Genomic DNA, 21,701 nt, shown 5'->3' with positions numbered 1-21,701 from the left:
ACCACCGGAAACAAGGCAAATCTCTGTAGGAACTCTTGTGATTCATACTGGTCATAATCTCCAAAATCAGCTAAAAATTAAGAACAAAGGCAGGAATTAAGTATTTATAACCATTAGGCTTTTTAACAATCTCTTGGTAACAATGAGGGCTAATAATTTGAATCATGAGTAAAAGAGCATTCATAATCTATGCAAAGCTCTTTTGATTAAAAATCTCCTGAGGTCTCGTCTCTAAAGAGAAAGCACTTATCCTACAAAACAACAGAGGAGTACAAGAGGATATAGCTGTCATATGATTGCCTTACATGGCAGCAATCATTGTGTGTCAAGGGATTCTGCCTTTCTTCCAACCTGTGGGGGCTACCATAGTAACCCTTTTTGCAGTAACTCAGAATAACTTTCCCTTTGCTTCCTTTTCACTGAAGATACCACTTATCGCACTCTGCTGTCTAACACCATTTCACAATGTACAAAGGAAGACTCGCTTATTTTTTCAGACTCAAGGTGTTGGGATCAAACTAGACTTGGTGTTATGTAGGGTTGCCAGATGACCAAGATCAGTTCTCCTGGAGAAAACGCCTGCTTTGGAGGGTGGATTCTACAGCATTATACTCTGCTGAAATCCCTCCACTCCCCAAACTCCACCCTCCCCAGGCTCCACCCCCAGAACCTCCCAGTACCTCCCAACCCACAGCTGGCAACCCTGGTATTAATGCCCTTTATCCTGAGATCTCTTGGCTCCTACCCATATGTATGGGGAATACTTGTGGATACTCAATGTCAAGCCAAAAGCATTTTTGTCATCACATGCTCTTATGCACATAAAAAGAATAGGCTGGGCCCAACAGATGGTCAGTGTAACATAATATAACTTAGCACTGGTCCATGAATACATGCAAGAACACCCCCTCCTTGCCAAGTCAGTCTCATTGTCAAACATTAAAAAGGCTTTAATTTTAATGTCCCCTAGTTGGAGAACTCGTTTCCCACAGCAATTTGCCAAAATCCAAGCCTGAGCACCATTCATAAGGCCTACCTGTTCTGGCGGGTCTTTGCTCGGGTTTAATCCATGGGGGAAATGTGGGGAAATATAATGGATTACCAGTGCAATCCTAAACAGGGTTACATATTTCCAGGACCATGGACTTCAACGGATTTTAGAAAGGTGTACTTCTGTTAAGGATTGTACTATTATGTGAAATTGTACAGCATTCTGCTGATCTTTGCATTAATACCTGTTGAGTGAGCCTAGATACAGACAGTGTTTCAAGGCTTATTTCCCCCCCTACACAGAGTGTCCATTGTACTGCTAATATGTGCATGCAAATTCCTTATTTAACAGACTGCTCTCTCAGTCTGAGTAAGAATTGCAGAAGCAAAAAGAGGGGGGGGGAATCCATCTAGAAATAGGATTATAGAAAAATTCCAGCAAGTTGGCAAACGCCAAGATATTTTACACTTCCTAAAATGTACAAGAGCAATTAAAACAAGTATTTATTCAATGAGTGCTATGAAAGAGCCAGCCAGAACTAAATAAAAATATGAAAGAATGTTGTTACATAAACAGGCTATTTCTATTCATTGGTTTAGATCTCATTGGCAAACAACATTCTTGGCAGGTCTTTCTCAGCACACGAGATTATCATTCTTAGCAAGTAAAGCCAGGCAGCAAAATAAAATGGACCAGAGGTTTGGCGCACTCTTCGAGCCCCACATCTCCCACTCAGCATGGTTGCTGAGCTGAGCCATCAGACACAGAATGTCCGCACCAAAGTCTACTAAGTTACAAGCAATGTACCCGCAGTTCTGCTCAGAGCTGGCCCAAGCAGGTGAGTTATCCAGTGCTCCCTCTAAGTTGAGTTAGTGTGAGCTCCCTCACAGGTTTTTAGCCTCCGGCTCACGTGGGGGTTTTTTTTGGTTTTTTTTTAAACAATTTTATTTGGATATAACATCAAGTCAACCAATATAACATTTTAGCATCCATCTTATATCCTTTTCTCCCCATATCTCCCCCCTTCTGGCTTCCCGCAGTGCTCCCACCTCCCTTCCAAGTCTTCTATTTTCTTCTCTCTTCTCCCCACATCAATAATTAAACTTATAAGGTACCATTTCTTTAAACTATTATTCTTACACATTTGAACTAACTCTAAATATCCTTCTATCTCTAATAGTTATCAAAGCAAAATAGATTATTCTTCACATCCCAATATTTCTCCAGATATTCTTTAAGATCTATCCAGTCTGCAAAAAATTCTTCCGCTTCCTGATTCTTGAGCTTTCTTGTCATTTTGTCCGGCTCACGTGTTTTTGTCTTAGCTCAGGAAGGAATGGCTCCAAAGCAAACTAATTTATGCAGTAGCCAAATCGCTCGCTCACAACTTTAATGCCAGTAGCTCACAAAGTAGAATTTTTGCTCACAAGACTCCACAGCTTAGAGGGAGCATTGGCTTATGTCACACATGACGCTGCCTTATACTGAATCAGACTCTTGTTCAAGTATTGTCCACTCAGACTGGCAGTGGCTCTCCAGGGTGGGACGTTTGCATTACCTACTGCCTGGTATTTTTAACTGGCAATGCCAGGCATTGAACCTGGGACCTTCTGCAGGCAAAGCAAAGGCTCTTCCACTGAGCCACAGCCCCTCCGCCACCTGTCAAAATGAGGAAGATGAGCCCCAAGGGAGCAAAGAGCAAACACGGTGTCAGGCCAGGCTCGGACCCGTGAGGCAATGGCAAAGATCAGGGAGACAAAGGCGGACCTTTTGCCTCTTCCAGCAGTGACCATGAATGGGAGAACGAGAACCCCAGAAGTGGTGGGCATATGACTTCCTCCATCATAAGCAGCTGGGAGGAAGATGGGCTCCAGAAGTCAGTCAGTCAGTCTCTCTCTCTCTCTTTCTCTCTCTCTCTCCCTCTCTCTCTCAACCTAAACTTCAAGGTCTGTTCCGGGGAAGATAAGTGGAGAAGGGGAGAACAAAGTTGTAAGCCGCTTTGGAGAGAAAAACACTGTATATTAAAAAAAAATCAGTACAGGGAGGCTAATCCAGTCTTAAAGAGTCCCTCTACTTAACCTGATCATTTCTGTGAGCAGCCCAGAACCTACACAATCTAAAAGCTTGGATGGAGGACCTAGCACTGGGACCATATGGCCACCAAGTTCAAAATAGTCTTGGATGTTAGGACACAAGGGACTTCAGAAGCTATAGGAGACAGTTTCAAGATCCATTTAACAATCTGTGATTCTCACAAAGTGGAGAACGCACTTTCAATCCACTTTAAATGCACTTTGCAACTGGATTTTGCTGTGTGAAATGGCAAAATCTACTTGCAAACCATCACTGAAGTAGATTGAAATTGCATTATTTAGTGAAAGCGCACAATGTAACTGCATGAATCAGCGAACTGTGATTATGAACCCTTCTCAACCTACAGGCAAACCTTTAGTAAGTCATTAGCAGCCATTCTCAGCAGTTCTCTGTGACGAGAACCATAAGTCACCATTACTCTAGGCAGAATATTCAGAAGACAAACACACACACACACAATCAGGAACTACCTCATACTTCCAAACCTGGACAAATGAACCACAAGAAAGCCAGTCTAGTGCTCTAGCCAGTCTATTACTAGAAACCCAGATTCAAACCAATGATCATCTATGAAGCTTCTAGGTCAGCCATGGGCAAGATCTCTCCCAGTACGGCCTACTGACAGAGTTGTTGGGATGCTATGAGACTCTGAAGGAAGGACACAATATGAATGCAGAGGCATTTTGAGAAATGGGAAATATTTACAGTGGGGTAGGGAACCCGAGGCTTGCAGCTGTCTCTGTCAAGGTTTCTTCCCCAGCTGAGGGGCTGGGGAAGCCATAGAATAGGAGCAGTGAACTGGAGGAAGAACCTTTGCAAAGCCCCAAGGTTATTTAACCTCAGGTTCTTCCACAGAAAAAAGCTGAAATGCTTCTCCAGAGGACAAAGCCAGATATGGCCCATGGGCCTCTCACCGCCTAGCCCTGAAACACAAAGTGTGAATGCAAATCATACAGCTTTCCCAATCCTAAAATTAGCTAAACATGATTACGACTCAGAATCTTACCCTGAACAGCTAGGCCAGCCAGATGAACTGCTTGCTCAAATGTGCAAGGAATGTTACCTTCCAAGATATCTTTCTTCAATTGCAGGTAATACTGGTATCTAGGAGAGGAAGGGGGGGGGGAGAATTTGTGTTGCTTTTTCCATTATTACTATTGTTTCAGGATAACATAGACATATTCTGTAGCCTATGAGAGTATCACACCTATGCTCCCACCCTCATCAACCAAGACTGCAAACTTCTCAGGGATCCATCTTTTTGTTTGATAATCCGTAGATCGTCATGTACACTGATGGTACTATGTATGTTAATAACAGAAGCTGAAGCACCCACAGCCACTAAAATATAGCAGTAGCCCCAATCCCAGATCCTGTTTCCACACAGCAAGTTTGCAAAACATGTAGCAAACTGGCTTTCCCCCCCATAATCCCTCAGCTGCCGAATACTCCTCTCCATAAGGTATTACGGATAAATTCCAACTTCCAATTAGCCAAACTGTATTATCTCTTGGGGTCTCTCTGTTTCTTTGTCCTCAAGATCCTGCTAATCCCTGCCCACTTGTCCAACCTGTTTACATTTTTGCTATCTCTATGGCTAGTTGAATCTTTCACTGTCTGCAATGGTTAACTGCCTTGTCGTGTCCACTAGTTCAGGGATACACTGTAAGGTAACTTTATTCTATCTTGCTGCTGCAATTTCAGAAATTTATTAAATGTCTTTCTGCTTACAAAAGTGCTATTTAATGACATGTATTAATTCTGTTATTTATTTGTTTTGAAGTTTGTTTCTCCTTATTTTAATATCTGACACACACATAGTAGTTGCTTTAGGCATCTACAGAATCACTTAAATTGTACCAATGACGTTCCCAAAGTGACTGAAATGAGTGTATGGAGGATTAAAACCATCACCCTTTTGCATCAATTTCCAGTTTATAAAGAGACTTGCTGGAAGGGACCATTCAATGTGAGATTTGAACCATCAAATCCTTTATTCATTTGACTGCAGTTATTCACCTTCCCTGGTTTGCTTTTTAGAACCACAACAATCTGCACAATGAATAAATGGAGTAGACAGGAAACAAACATCTAGTACTTCTGCTCTTCATGGACCAAATTGTGTATCTACCCCTTGTGCATACCTCTTCCCCTGGTGAAGCTGCACAAATTTTTATTTTGGAGGAGATGGAGAAGCACAGATGTTTACACTCCCTGCTTCGTCATCATACCCAAAGCCACTGTTCACACAACTGTACACCAACCACAGTTCCAAGGGGAAAAATTCATTATAATCCAAGCCAGGAGATAGTGAATTCGGTGCATTAGAGAAAGAAGAAAAAAGTAACACAAAGACTTTGCTGTGTTGTTGCCCTCTCAGCCCAAAGTAGTAGAGAAAGAAGAAAAAAGTAACACAAAGGCATAGTGACTTTGCTGTGTTGTTGCCCTCTCAGCTCAAAGTAGCATGTAAAGCCTGTTACGAAGTGCTTTGCTAACATTTCAGAACATTACCATCATCCTTCTGCCACTCACCTGGTAATCTCCTGCTGCAGCTGAGAGACAGAAGGCACATAAAACACCACACCAAAATATACAGTTGGCTCCAATGCATATTTATCCAGTTGCTTTTTCAGAGGCTTATCCAGGTCTATCCACCGGCGCTGGTTTTGCTTGTTGTAATACCACAGGCTAAAGTAGGTGATCTGTAAGGGGAAGACAGAAAGGGTTAGAAGCAGGTGAGTATTCAGTTGAACACATGAACACAAAAAGCTACCCTATACTGAATCAGACCATCAATCCATTAAAGTCAGTATTGTCTACTCAGACTGGCAGCAGCTCTCCAGGGTCTCAGGCTGTGGTCGTTCACATAACCCAGTGCCTGGTCCTTTTAAATGGAAATGCCAGGGATTGAACCTGGGACCTTCTGCATGCTAAGCAGATGCTCTACCAATGAGCCACAGCTCCTCCCTGCACAAAATTTATGAAGGAAGCATGCACACAATATAATGGTATCCTAGTTCTCAGCTTCATGGAGAATTAAGGAAGCCAAATAACTGAGAAACAAGGAGGCGTCTCAGATTGAAAGCATCAATTATTTGGAAAGCAACATCAATGTACGTGGTACTTTACAGAGTATCACACAAAGAGATCTGTGAGGATTCACAGGGAGAGGGAAATCTCATTTTCCCTCATTTTCTTTCTCCTTGCCACTTCCAACCCCCCCACACACACACACCCCTGGCCTTTCTACTCCTCACCTCCTAGGGTTGCCAGCCTCCAGGTGGAGCCTGGGGATCTCCCACTTTTACAACTGATCTCCAGCTGACAGAGATCAGCTCCCCTGGAGAAAATGGCTGCTTTGGAGGGTGGACTCGATGGCATTGTACTGTGCTGAGGCCCCTCCCCTCCCCAAACCCCACCCTCTCCTGGCTCCACCCCCAAAGTCTCCAGGTATTGCAACCCTATCACCTCCTCCTGTTGACTACCACCTCAGCTGCCACCTAGTAGCCACATTTCCACACATCATGGCTATGGTTTTCCCAGACTCAGAATGTTACACATCTATTACTTTTAACAGGTCTATCATTTGAAATAGACACAATAAGAGCCTAGAGCAGTATTTCCAGAGCTCTGGATAATAGGATTGCCAAGGGTGGCAACCAATGGGAGACCATGGGTGGGGAAATGGGGATTAGCCAATGGCATGACATCACTTCCACTAGGAATTTGCTGACACTCTATGGTAAAACCACAGAGATTTTGACAATTCCTAGAGAGGACCAGTGTTGCTTCCAGGTTTCCACCTGAAGTGACATCAGTCCTCTCTAGGACTGTGGTTTTACTACAACATTTCAGCCAATTCCTAGGGGTGTGTGGCATCACTTCCAGGTTTTCCCAGAAGTGACATTACATTGTTGGCTATTTTTAAAATCTGGCAACCCTACTGAGCAGCCAAAGAACTTTTCAAATAAAATCAGGAATATGTTTTACTGGGACTCCAAAAAAACCCCCCAGAAAAACATCATTTGCTCAAAGAACAGCCCATCCTCTGTGCTTATGCATAAGTCCTGGGCATGCCATCTCACTGAAGGAAGATCTGCTAAGAGCAACCATTCATCAAGCACAGAAACAACAGGCAGTCTCCTCTGAGGGTGGATACCTGCATCAAGTATGGTTGAATGCTCTGGTGACAAACATGTAGCACCATTTCCTAATTCCAGCAGCAGCTGGTTGGAAGGAAGCATGGCCAGAGAAGTCGATCACACTGAGATGCACTCGGTAGCATTTTTTCTTGGTAGGTATTTCAGGCTCACATGAACCTTAGCATATTTATTTAAATTTACTTCTTGAGACACTCAAGACATTCTCTTAAGGCACAAGACAATGCACTAGCATACAGTTTTATGAATCATTGTAATAACTGTGCTTCCAGGTATGATAATGCTTCGAGAGCCCAGTTTGGTGTACTGGTTAAGAGCATGGACTCTAGTCTGATGGGCCTCCTGATGGCACCTGGTATTTTGTGGCCACTGTTTGACAGAGTGTTGGATTGGATGGGCCACTGGCCTGATCCAACATTGGCTTCTCTTATGATCTTAAACCGCTCTGAGACTCTTTCGGGTAGTGAAGGGCAGGGTATAAATCCAATCTCCTCCTCCAGCTACCATGCTCTCACCAAATATGATCTTCATCTTCTCAGGTGCTAATGTATTTAGCTGGCTTGACCAGGCCTGGATGGCATACATCCAAGAGTTCTGAAAGAACTCAAATGTGAACTTGTGGATCTCCTGACAAAAATATGTAATCTTTCATTAAAACCTGCCTCCATTCCTGAGGACTGGAAGGTAGCTAATGTCACTCCCATCTTTAAAAAGGGTTCCAGAGGAGATCCGGGAAATTACAGGCCAGTCAGTCTAACATAGATACGAGGTAAGTTGGTGGAAACTGTTATTAAAGAAAGAATTAGTAGGCACATTGATGAAGAAAAACTATTGAGGCAGACTCAGCATCAGTTCTGTAAGGGAAGATCTTGTCTCACTAATCTGTTAGTGTTCTTTGAGGAGGTTAGTCACTTCCAGTTTTCCCAGAAGTGACATTACATTGTTGGCTATTTTTAAAATCTGGCAACCCTACTGAGCAGCCAAAGAACTTTTCAAATAAAATCAGGAATATGTTTTACTGGGACTCCAAAAAAACCCCCCAGAAAAACATCATTTGCTCAAAGAGCAGCCCATCCTCTGTGCTTATGCATAAGTCCTGGGCATGCCATCTCACTGAAGGAAGATCTGCTAAGAGCAACCATTAATCAAGCACAGAAACAACAGGCAGTCTCCTCTGAGGGTGGATACCTGCATCAAGTATGGTTGAATGCTCTGGTGACAAACATGTAGCACCATTTCCTAATTCCAGCAGCAGCTGGTTGGAAGGAAGCATGGCCAGAGAAGACGATCACACTGAGATGCACTTGGTAGCATTCTTTCTTGGTAGGTATTTCAGGTTCACATGAACCTTAGCATATTTATTTAAATTTACTTATTGAGACACTCAAGACATTCTCTCAAGGCACAAGACAATGCACTAGTATACAGTTTTATGAATCACTGTAATAAGCTGTGCTTCCAGGTATGATAATGCTTCGAGAGCCAGTTTGGTGTAGTGGTTAAGAGCATGGACTCTAGTCTGATGGGCCTCCTGATGGCACCTGGTATTTTGTGGCCACTGTTTGACAGAGTGTTGGATTGGATGGGCCACTGGCCTGATCCAACATTGGCTTCTCTTATGATCTTAAACCGCTCTGAGACTCTTTCGGGTAGTGAAGGGCAGGGTATAAATCCAATCTCCTCCTCCAGCTACCATGCTCTCACCAAATATGATCTTCATCTTCTCAGGTGCTAATGTATTTAGCTGGCTTGACTACTATAGTAGCAAATGTGGACTTACACTAAGCTTGAGGATCTGTACAGAGTTTCAAACTGGTCATTAAGATATCTCGTTGTTTCAGCAACTGTTGCTGAACTGTCACTGGCCCAACATCAACAGTCAGTCATCTAATGAAATAAATGCTCATTTAATCCACACATCTAATTCAAAAGGAAAACTATTTGCAACAAAGATAAAACCTCTCATAGCAAGATCTTATGGGTCATCTGAGCTGCAGGGGCACAAATGGTCCATGCTGCCAGAATTCAGTACCAAGGCTGCCAAGGCAGGCCCCAGCAACTGGCAAGGAGATGTACAGCGGCAGGGGGGCCTTGCCAGCAATGCAATGACATCACTGGCAATGCACTGACATCACCCCAATGTGTCCGGACGTGGCATCAGTACATTGCCAGGCAGTGCCGGGGACACTCTGGCATTTGGGCAAAACTCTATGTACAAACAATACAGTTTTGCCAAAAAGCCGCAGCATTCCTGGCATCACCCTGATGTCACTTCTGGGCACACAGGGAGTTACATCAGTGAGTTGGGACACTGCTGGCATCCCCCCCACACTGGCCAACTGAATGACAGCAGGGAAGTGCCCACTGGGGGCGAGAATTTGGCAAGCCTGTTCAGTAGCTCTCTTTTGAGCACTGTGTCTATTTGCAATTTTGGAGGGAGTACGTTTGCATTTGTGTGTGCACACAGGCATATGTGTGTGCCTAGAAGTCATGGAGACCTTTGGCGACTCCTCTGGGGGCATGGAGGATGTTCAGAGAAGTGGCTTCCCAACCCTGGTATTTCTGGAGGTCTCCCATCCAAATACTTTCCAGGGTCACCCCTGCTTAGCTGACAAGATCAGGTTTGCCTGGGCTACCCAGGTCAGAGCGGTTTATTTGCAGTTTTGTTTGACCAAAATTTGAAATTTCATAAATACTAAAAACAGGACGATTTTATATGCCAACAAAGCTATGTTGGCATTATGTTCCTAAAGCGCTAAAATAAGTTTAGGTGTCATAAGAAAGTATTGCATAGATCAATTTCCCCCAAAATGTCAATGTTTGCAATCCCCACCATGACAGGGGAAACAAGTATTAATGCATTCAAAATGTGCAGAAAATTAAAATCTGAGTGGCATTTTTCCCCCAAAGAGGGAATTATAACAAACATCTACACCTGTTCACCACTCTCTCTTCTTACACTTCCCACTTTTGGTAGCTTCCCCATCCCTGTCCCCCAAGTGACTAAATTTGTATTCCAAAGTCTCTGAAATAGGAATCAGACTTTTGGTTTTTGTGAATTCCAACCAATACAATGGAGTTTGATGCAACCTGTCCCTCCCCTGTCTGGGTACACAAACGTGAACACTGATACTAACTTTGCACATTTGAAAGCACAGGACAACCTCAATTATCCCCATGGCATTAACACGGATATGAACACCCAACTCAAAGAGCTAGTAAATCCCACATTTTAGACACTGAGGGAGCTCCTGATGGAAGCCGGCTAAAATATGTCTCCCATTCCACACACAGCTCCTTTTAGCCTCACACATGTATATTTTAATTCCCAAATCTCCAAATGACATTTGAGCAACCTAGAATATTGATGGTGAGTGGACTAAAAGAGAATCACTTTTTCATTGTGGCTAGAACCATCTTCAATCAGCAGCACGCAAGGTTACCCAACCCTACAGAAATGACATGACATAATTCTTGAAATATGTTAAGCTTCCGAGATTAACACTGTTGTGAGGTTTATTTATTTTAGCAACTTACTCATCATTCAACCAGCAGGCAGTAAATCAGCTTTAGACAGAAAGGGCTATAGATTTTCTACACAATTTCGTTCTGGCTAATTGCTCTCTTTGTTATGTGTACAAAAAAAAGGCAAGAGTTTTGTACGCTTATAGACAGGGTTGCCAACTCTGGGTTGGGAAATTCCTGGAGATTTAGGGGGTGGAGTCTCAGTGAGGGTGTGGTTTGGGGAGTGGAGAGGCCTCAGAGGAGTATAATGCCATAGAGTCCACCCTGAAAGTATCTATTTTTTCCAGGTGAACTGATCTCTGTAGTCTGGAGGTCAGTTGTAATTCTGGGAGATCTCCAGGCCCCACTTGGAAGTTGGCAACCCTACTCATGGAATATATAAAAGATGGAGAGTGGGGAATAAAAGACACCACTTGCCCTTAAACTAATATACAGAATGAAAAAGCCAATATGCATAAACTGAACAGTAGGTTCAATCACTGGCATCTCCAGCTAAAACAAACAAGCAGTAGATGATGTGAAAGACCACTACCTGAGACCCTGGAGAGCAGCTGTCAGCCTGAGTAGACAATACTGACCTTGATGGACCAATGGACTGATTCAGTATAAGGCAGTTTCATGTGTTCATTATTTCATTTATCCTCTGTTTTTCTCACTGAGACTCCAGGTGAATTACACAATTAAAATGCAAAGCCTTAGTGGTATCACATTGAATACTGTGGTATATGCACACCAACACTGAAAAATACCAAATCAATTCACAGTATACAAAAATTCCCCACTGACACTAATATTTCTAACTGATACTGGCCAACAACAGGCAAAAACGAGAGGATTTAGGGCCACTCATGGTCTATGGAAACACAGGTGCAATTCAAGTATATACTAAACCAAGAATAGTCCATATGCTGGGAGAAAGTGGGGAGATCATCAAAGTTTTGTTCTTCTGTCCGTGCCCTCCACCTCTGTTCCCCTCCCTCTGAGCTTCTATGACAGCATAGCAGCTCAGCAAATAGCTATGGAAGGGATTCACAGACTGACAGGCTAAACATTTCCTAGCAGCAACTGGTATTAGTGTTAAATATCTTCATGTGATGTGGAGATACAGCATTACAGCAATGATGGTACATAATTTCATGCAGCCATTTTCAACCACAGCCAACTGGCAGGGAGTGCTATTTGCAGATGGGCTATGGAGGATTAGCATCATGCAACAACAAACAGTCAGGTTTTTAGCCTATTATATTAAATAAAGATGTGTGGGATGGACTCACTGACAAAGATGTCAAAGCTGTTATGACATTTCCACATGGCCCAGAAACCTAAAAATTGGGTACACGAATAGAGCAAGACAATCCAGCTGCGAGAAACTTCCACATCCTCCTCTTGAAACTGGGAACATGAAGTATCCCCCCCCCTTTACACTAATTATATTTTCACATTATGCAGACAGATGAAACTTTGCCATAGATTATTTTAACAGTAACCCCACATTTGAGCTGTGGGGATTGTCTGACTGGAAAAATTGAGTGAGATACCCCCCAGCACAACAGTGCTGAACTCTTGAGTTCAAAGACGAGCTCCCTCTCCAGCTAGGTCTGAATCCCAGAAGTCTACCATTATGGTGCAACTGCCCTATAGAGCTGACTGCTGAACATGAAGCTGTTAATCTAACCCAAACCTAAGTGCTGTGATGTGGAGAGGGTGTACTTTATCTTCCCCTTCTCATGCTACATGGAACATTTGTAGGGGGGGGGGGAATGGAGACAGACATGGCTTGACCAAATGTAGTCCTACGCCTCAGTCTGAAGGATATGTTGAGCTGTTAGGATCTTTGCCCCTTTTGGGGTTAGTTAGGACCAAAAGAAGTGTCTTTCCTTTTATCCTCATTAATCCTCCCCAAGAACTCTTCATTTGAAAGTGGTGAGCATCAATTACAATGCCTTTTCCCCTCCAGGATGCTATGAAGCCATTAGGAGCTCAGTCTGGCCAATTTATTTATTTATTTATTATTTCAATTTATAGCCCTCCCTCCCCGCAAAGCGGGCTCAGTTCCATATCCACCCACCCTGATTTCCCTTTTTCTTTTCTAATTGCTGCCCAACTGTCCTTAACATTCTGTTTATTCCTTCCTCAAGGTCAAGGGGCGAGTTCAGTCCTTAACAGGCCATTGGAGTCATCTTCTTTAACTTACACATTAATATACAGAAACCCAAGACTTTATGGGTTAACCTGCTTTGCTGTCTGACTGATAGGTATTGGACTATCAAGCTCACTATAAGAAGAAGGGGCAATAAAGCCAATCACCAAATTCCATCCCTTTGTCATACTCTAGTATGACCATGAAATGAAACACTGTACAGGGCTGTGTGGATAAAAGAGCATGGATACAGAGGTGCATACTGTCTTGGTTCTCACCAGAACCTACTGAGAACTAGAGAATGAAGAAGAAGAGATTGGATTTATACCCCACCCTTCACTTGGAGTCTCAAAGCGGCTTACAAAGTCCTTTCCCTTCCCCTCCCCACAACAGACACCCTGTGAGGTAGGTGGAGCTAAGAGAGCTCTGACAGAAATTGCTCTTTTTTCAAGAACAGCTCTGACAGAACTACGGCTTGCCCAAGGTCATCCAGCAGCTGTGAGTGGAGGAGTGGGGAATCAAACCCAGTTCTCCCAGATTAGAGTCCACACACTTAGCCACTACACCAAACTGGCTGAGACACAGATGGTGGGATTATTTCTGGTTTTCGACAAGGTTAAGGGTTATGTCCCCCTTCAACTGCCTGAGTACTTTTTTTCTATACTGGGGCAAACTAAGAGCGGTGTGAGACATCAACTGGCTGTTTGGAGAAAGGTTTTCATGTAATTAAAGATGGTACCCACCATTAGGCTTTGCTTGGTCTGGGCTTGGATTCTTATAAATTAGTGCCAGCTTATAAATATCTGGCATCTGAGATCTCCCTCTCTTCCCATTTCAGCACAACAGGTAGCTGGCGTGTTGAGTAGGGTGCCTAGCCAGGCTGAAAGATCCAGTGTTGGAGTATAATTATGCTGCAGATGTCTTACCAGCCAAACTGCTCTGTCGGTATTCAGCAGGTTTTAGCACCCTCATAAATGATAACATTTCCTTTAGTGTCTAAAAACCAAATATGCCCAGGAGAAGAGAGGTAGGCAAAATTAGAGGTATCACAGCCAACAGATCACTAGCAACTGAGAAGAAGAAACTGTGATGTAAGGCACAAAAAAAACACATGAACATAAATACTTGCATCCACTTACGCTGGACCATATGCTAAAATACCAAATTATGTGGGGTAGAGAACATTTAACTCTTCCCTTGAAGCTGTACCAGATCACTTCTTCAAACGATTCTGGAAAATGCTTTTGCAATGAAACTTGCAGATCAAGGAGGGGGGAGAAAAACCCTTTAAGTAGAGCTCCAAGCCAGACTAATCCACAGGGTGGAGGCATCAGCAAGCTCTAAAACGTCACAATTAATCACACCTTCACAGCTCTTCACATCATTAAGGATAGTTTCTACCTGAAGGGCTGTGCTTAGTTTGTGCTTTGAATCTTTCATGCAAATAAGAACCCACTTTGATATATGTCAACATGCTCTAATCCACAAGACAAAGGGTCTCAGAAACTGGGTACACATGAAGCTGCCTTCTACTGAGTCAATACTATATTCTCTGGCAGTAGCTCTCCAAGGTCTCCAGCTGAGGTCTTTCACATCACCACCAGCTTGACCCTTTTAACTGAAGATGAAAGGGCTGAACCTGGGGTATTGGGCAAAGCAGACACTCTGCTGGATTTAGGACTGCGGCATAAGGGAGAAAGGGCCCCTTGCCCCCTGTACCATTTTCCTGAGTGGAAACAGCCCGGGGGACATTATTGCCCTGATGCGGGGCTGCACCTCTTATCTAGTTTGGTCCGAAAGCATGACCTTTTCAGTGGTGGTGCCGCCATCAGAATACTTGCACCGCTTGAGATGCCTACTTCACTTTCCTGTAGGCGCCAGTCCAAAACCTTTCTCTTTATCACAGAACTTAATATAAGTATTCCACCTTTTTTTAGTTGTTTTTATAGTCTGCTCTGAACCTAAGGACTGTTTTATTAACATTTTAGACTGTTCTGTGTTGCTTTTACGCCCTGGCATGTTTTTAATTGACTGGTTTTTATTAGGTTGACTTTTGCTATTTGGCTTATTATAACCATTTTCTAAATAACATCTCCCATCTCTGCCTCCAGGAATACATCACTGATGAAGAGAGGTGGATGAGCTAGAATGCTTTCGGTTTAAAAAATCTGCTTTCTAAGACTTAATATCAAACTAGAAACACGTTTAGTTGAGGGTCAATCAAAACTAGGCAAGGTCTGTGTTCAGGGCTCCCAATGGTTTTGTTCTTTGCAAACAGCAGCCATGGAAGGGCCTACAATTTGGATCGGAACTACAGAAGGATTTAACCTTTTCCTCTCAGACTGATTTCTCAACATGGAACAGTCCCATGGGGGCAAACATTCAGGCCCTCACTGTGTTGCCGGTGTCTGTCCCGGATTATAATTTGTAGATGGTGGCAGAAATTACTAAACAGTCCAAAAGGCCCAGCTGCCATGTTCCCTCTAAATTGTGGAGTCTTGTGAGCAAAAATTCTACTTTGTGAGCTATCTCACACTAACTCATCTTAGAGGGAACACTGCCTGGCTGTGCTCAGTAATGAATAAAACACACCATGACACATCATCGAGAGAACTCAAATCCACGAAATACGATGTGTTTTTATTCATAACACTCTCCACACATTCAGAATAGATTATTAGATTAGAAAATTATAAACTCCATTTTGCATATGGTTTTTGCAGCCTAATGATAGTCTCGGTTTTCTTTATCCTCACATTTAAAAAAAAAATCTATTAAGATTTGTACTGTGCACACAAATTAAGGATGGGCAGTGAAATACTAACATTCTCCATTGCAAACTACAACCTTAGGAGGACTTTCCACTTAACTTGCTGACATTCTTCCCATCCAACTTATTGTTAATACAAAAACGCTTTTAAGATCAAAAAAATATTTTATTAGTGAGCAGAGTAAAATCAACACTGAATATTTAGATAACACAAGTGAAGGACCGGCAAGGATTTACAGGGGATATCTCATTTCCCCCTCCTCCACTATTTGCTTGCCCTTCTTTGGAAACCCCAATTGCCTTTCCCTTTTTTCCTGCTTCCTTCTTCCCTTCCTACCCATCAGCCAATTTACCATTATCTGCCTCCGTCTTCAGCTTTCCCTCCTTTCCTCCCATTGGCAGCCAGGAAAACTGGCCCAGTTGAGTAGCGCTGGCTGCCAGGCCCAGTTATATGGCGCCAGCCAGCAGGCACAGGCTGAGTTCCACTGTGGGGTACCTGCAAGAGCCTGTGAGGGGCACTCCAGTTTCCACTGTATCCCCCTCCCTACATTATTTCCTATTTCCCTCCTCATAGCAACCCTAATACTTTCTCCCCTTTCCCTTCCTGCTTCACTTCTTCCCACCCATCCACCAACCTACTTTTGATCTGCCCCTCATGTTATGCTATGTGTATTATTTGTTACTTAAGCTATACCCTAAACCTACTTTTGATCTGCCCCTCATGTTATGCTACCTTCCTCCACAATGGGGACCCAACTTACATCATTCTCCTTCATTTTATCTGCACAAGAGCCCTGTGAGACAGGTTAGGTTGAGAGTGTGTGACTGGACCAAGGTCGCCCCGTGAGCTTCCATACAGCAGGGCAAGAATCTGAACCTGGGTCTCCCAGATCCTAGTCTAAAATTGGCTTTTGTGGTATGGCTACTATTGAACAGTAGGAAGAAGCTGAGCCTGGGCAAGTGACTGCATGTCACAAGGTAGCAAGTTGCCCAGTGATTGCTTCAGGGCCTGGCTCTCGTAAAGCATCCCTTAAAGGCCAAAACAGCCTTGGAAAGGGCTCTGCCTCATTCCCCTGCCTTTTACTGACAGAAACCAAGACTTGAATGCCACAAAGTGGTTGTGGTGACTTAGCAACAGAGGGTATTTGTTTCTTAAAGCTACAGGCATTGCTTCTGTTATCTTGGGGGTTTTAACCCTCTCCCTCTGTGTGCGTGTGTGCATCCACACGTGCGCCGTGTGTTTAAGTTTTCAGATTTTTCTGCAAACCTGAGTCTTTTGTAGATCTGTCGAGTTTTTCATGGCCCCAATTTCCACATTTAAGTATCCACAGATTGGGCTATATTGAGCATTAGGTGTATTGATATAAATCTCCATGTATTTCACTGGTTTAATATCCCATACCACATTAACGGTGCTATTTTTAATAGAGTACATTCATCTAAATTCACTGAAGTCAGTGACCTTATAAAGGTGTATATCTGTTTAGGATAAGACTGTTTGTGTCAGACTTAAACACATACACACTTTTTTTTTGCCATCAAGTCACAGCTGAATTATGGCAACTCCATAGGATTTCCAAGGCAATGGATGTTCAGAGGTGATTTGCCACTGCCTGCCTGTGTAGCAGCCCTAGACTTCCTTGGGGTCTTCCATCCAAGTACCAACCAGGGCTGACCCTGTTTAGCTTCCAAAAACTTACATAAGTATTAATTCCTTACTGTCATATAACAAATTTAGAATCCAGTGGCACCTTTAGGACCAATAAAGGTTTATTCAACTTTTTCAAATAATCATCCATTGGATGAAAACTGCTGGGCTTTGCTTTGTTGCCCATGCCTTCAAAAAAAAGGTTATCCTTTGCTCCATAACCCTTCATAGGAGGAAAGGCAGATTTTGTTGGCTCATTCCAAGACTCAACTGCACTCAGTACTTTTGGTTCTGAATATTTTGCTCATAACCATATGACATGACCCTCTTATAAATGTTCTGGATATCAACTAAAACTTGTTCTTGGTATCTCCATTATTCTTTGTTCTTTAGGTCTTCAAGTCACTGCAATAAATTATGCCATGTCCTAAGGCAACAATCCACAAACAGGTTTGGCCAGAGTAATTGAGTTTAAGCCAATTTTATGCTCATCAAAAGCCCCAATGCAACAGGCTGCTGTCCAAGTATCTTAATTAGATTGTGGGTCACAGCCTAGATCATAAAATCACAGAGTAGCTCTTACAGCTCTGACTTTACCTACTTATTTATGCCACAGAGACATATTTGTAGAATGTTCTCTTAATTAGCACCAGCTACCTGGGCGAACAAGACATTTATCTCAGACACTAGACTTATAGTCGGTCTCTGGATTCCTTCACTGGAACAGGAGCATTTTAGAAGGCACCTCCCATCTCTGCCTCCAGGAAAACAGCTGACAAAAACAATGGCTCCACTCCCTTCAACTCCTCCACAAAATAAATGACAAATCTTCAGGCAACCATAGAATTGGAAACAAGAGAAAGATAGTAAAGGCAAAGGCCCAGCAAGGCTTCTGATTGGTCACTGGAGGTTTGATTGGTTGTACAGATTTTTTTTTAAACATTGCCTTGGCAGCAGCCACCACCACAGCGAAAGGATTTTCACTGTATGACTGAATGTAAGCTGTGGCACCCATTTTGTGACTGCTCTCACCACACTGTGTCAGAATTTTAAAGGTGCCTGCAGGCTCAAAAGGGCTGGGGACCTCTGCTGTAGATACAGACAGCAGCCATACTGGATCAGATGAATGATCCAACTAGCCCAGGGTCCTTTACTACACTATGCTCAAAAAGATGACCCCAGAAGGTCCGCAAGCAGGACATGGAGGCCAAAACTTCACTTTGTTGTTGACATCCCTCTGCAACAATATTCTGAGGGTTACCGCCTCCAAACATGAAATTTCCATCGGGACCTCTGCTGTAGATACAGACAGCAGCCATACTGGATCAGATGAATGATCCACCTAGCCCAGTGTCCTTTACTACACTATGCTCAAAAAGATGACCCCAGAAGGTCCACAAGCAGGACATGGAGGCCAAAACTTCACTTCGTTGTTGACATCCCTCTGCAATGATATTCTGAGGGTTACTGCCTCCAAACATGAAATTTCCATGTATTCATCACAGCTAATGGCCAGTGATGAGCCTATCCTCCATAATCCCCTTTTAAAGCCAGCAAACTAGCAGCCTCCCCAACAACCTATGGCAGTGAATTCCACAAGTTAATTACGCTTTGATTGAAGAACTTCCTTTCATCTGTCCTGAATCTACTGCCCATCAGCTTCAACGAATGCCCATGAGTTCTAGTACTATGGGAGAAGGAGAAAAAAATCTTTCTCAACTCAGGTTACCAGGTCCTTCCTGGGAGCCAGTGTGGGGGTTTCTTGGTCTGTTCTAGAATCTTCTGCTATACGTGCTTCATGCATGGAGCACAATAACGTCACCCAGAAGTGACGTCTTTATGTGGTTGATTGGGGGGGGGCACTTTGTTTTTTTTGCACAAAACTCTATGGTTTGTAGCTGATTTTACCATAGAGTTCTGCCCAATAACTAGAGTGTCACCGCACATCACTTCCTGGTGATGTCATCACATCACCTTTTGGGTCAGTTGGGGGCAGGATTTCCCCCCAGTGGCCTGCAGCAGAGAAGCACCTTGCAAAAGCAGGGGTTCCCCCACCCCTGGTGGGGGTCTGGCAACCCTACTCTCAGCTCACTTTCTCTTCATCATGAATAATTTTATAAATCTCTACCATATCACCCCCCAGTTTCTTTTTTCTAAACTAAACAACTCTAAGCTCCCTACCCTTTCCTCTCAGGGAAACTCCTTAACCCTTTCTTCATGTTTCCTGATCATTTGGGTTGCCCTTTTCTGGCACTACAAGATCCTCTTCGAGAGACAGCATCTTTGAGAGACAGTGATCAGAACTGCAAACTGTAATCCTTTCCTTTAATGGTTGACTCATTTGACCTAAGGTCTCAAGTCAGGTCACACTGAATTTTTCTATCATCATCATCATCATCATCATCATCATCCCAAATGCATCCTCAGCATACCCCTTTACAAGGGATTTCCAACACCAACCACTTTGTTTTCAATCCCCTTTCCTAATAGTTCCTACAACAGAACTGGCCTTTCATCCCCCTCTGTTTCTCACTGAACTGCAGTTTCGTTGAGCTATCCACTATGACCCCCACCATGAACTTTCCTGGTCAGTCACCACCCTTTCAGACACCATCAACATATACTGAAAGACACGATTTTTATGTATAACTTTACACTTACACTGAATTTCATTTGCCATTACTATTGCTCACTCACACAGTATGGAAAGATCCTTGTAACTCTTTATAAAAGATCCTTGTAGCTCTTTATATAGCATCCTCCCTTGTAGCTCTTTATAATTTGCATTTGTCATTCCCATCCTGAATTATTTGGCATCATCTGCGAACTTGGCCACCTCACTGTTCCATCCCAATTCCAGATAATTTATGAATGAGTTAAATACTTTCTTGCTTCCTGTTATTTAACCCATTATCAAACAATTTTGATTCCCTCGCTTAATTTTCTCTTGCCATTTCAAGATCACCCCAGTACATCTCCAATATTAAATTACCTTTCAAGCCTAGTATTTCCACCTAAAATGACTCTGGGGGAGTTTATTCTTCTTAAGTTTGTTTTGTTTACTGGTCTCTATGCCCTCTGGCATACAGAACTATTCCTGCGAACCAAAAGGGTTAAGCTGACCATATATATTAAAAAATGCAAAATTTATTAGGGTGTACACATATTAAAATATATTCGGGTTAAAATTTTTTTCAAGTATCAGACTAATAAAAACATATCAAATATTAATACACATGATGGGTCCACACTTTCCAACTAAGGACCAAACGCGTTTCGGCCTCAAAGGGCCTTCCTCAGTGGTCACTATACAACATTTTATAGACACACATTCAAACAAATGTATACAGGTTCTTTAGTATACTTATTTTAAAACCAGATGTTGTATCCTGAAATTATAAAAATATAGAGGGGGGGAGAAGAGGGGAAAAGAAACTCAAATTATTATTCCAAATGTACACCAAATCCTTATTAATTTAACAATTGATTTTTTCAAACTAGAATTACCTTATATGTTTGCAATTGTGTTGCTGGTATTAATGATGGGCCACAGGTATGGCCATATTCATTCTAATTATTCTAAATAAAAACCATTAATTGAAATAATGAAATTATTATATTAGTAGTTCCAATTGTTATATTTAAAGTAGCCTAATAGCCATAAAAATTAAATTGACCAACAAACCTGGTACTGAGATTTCAAAAGTCTGAATGTGTGTCAGACATACAGAACTATTCCACCCCAGGTATTTATTTAAAATATTTGAAGCAGATACGTCCTTCCTATATAGCTTATATTAAAGGATAGCCACATCCAACTGATTTTCCATTCCCACCAGATTCCTGAAGTGTTCTCTCTATCCATGATCTTGTTCAACATCAAGCAGAATCCTAGTGCGAGATTCTCCAACATCTAGTCCTGACTTCAAATAGTAACGACAAGCAACTACAATGGGTAGCTAAACCTGAATATAAGCCAGGAACCTGGCCTTAAAGTACTGTGCCTGAAGAAAGCTCTGAGGTATGAATACAAACAGTCCTGGGCAATGTTCCCTCTAAGCTGTGGAGTCCTGTGAGCAGAAATTCTACTTTGTGAGCTACTGGCATTAAAGTTGTGAGCAGGTAGTTTGGCTGCTGCATAAAATTAGTTTGCTCTGGAGCCATCTTTCCTGAGCTAAGACAAAAATGTGTGAGCTGGAGGCTACAAAACTGTGAGCTAGCTCACACTAACTCAGCTTAGAGGGAACACTGGTCCTGGGTTGTTTGGCTGTCTAGATCTGAGCCTGAGGCCCTGAAGCTCCCAGTTCACATGACAGAGTCCCTGCCAGGAACAGCCAAACTGAATGCAACACAGATTTTTCTGTCTCTTTCCC

At 42.8% G+C, this 21,701-nt stretch overlaps 1 protein-coding gene and 1 non-coding gene across 7 annotated transcripts in view; both read right to left on the bottom strand.

Annotated features, from left to right (window-relative positions):
- The window catches only part of PTPN21 (protein tyrosine phosphatase, non-receptor type 21), a 76,254-nt gene that overhangs the window by 36,843 nt on the left and 17,710 nt on the right, over positions 1-21,701 (bottom strand). For all 6 annotated transcript variants that reach the window (XM_015426664.1, XM_015426669.1, XM_015426675.1 and 3 more), the window contains exons 3-5: positions 5,618-5,787; positions 4,092-4,189; positions 3-70 (exon numbers count right to left, since the gene is read on the bottom strand). In XM_015426664.1, the coding sequence (XP_015282150.1) occupies positions 3-70; positions 4,092-4,189; positions 5,618-5,787 (336 nt within the window). The remainder of the gene's footprint in view (positions 1-2; positions 71-4,091; positions 4,190-5,617; positions 5,788-21,701) is intronic.
- Positions 5,978-6,049, bottom strand: TRNAA-AGC. The gene has a single exon. It is a non-coding gene; the product is annotated as a tRNA-Ala (tRNA).

Source organism: Gekko japonicus, unplaced genomic scaffold (genome assembly GCF_001447785.1).
Source record: "Gekko japonicus isolate JY-2015 unplaced genomic scaffold, Gekko_japonicus_V1.1 scaffold198, whole genome shotgun sequence".
Lineage (NCBI taxonomy): Eukaryota > Metazoa > Chordata > Lepidosauria > Squamata > Gekkonidae > Gekko > Gekko japonicus.
Note: the sequence above shows the minus strand (reverse complement) of the source record. Positions and strands in the feature narration are given on the sequence as shown.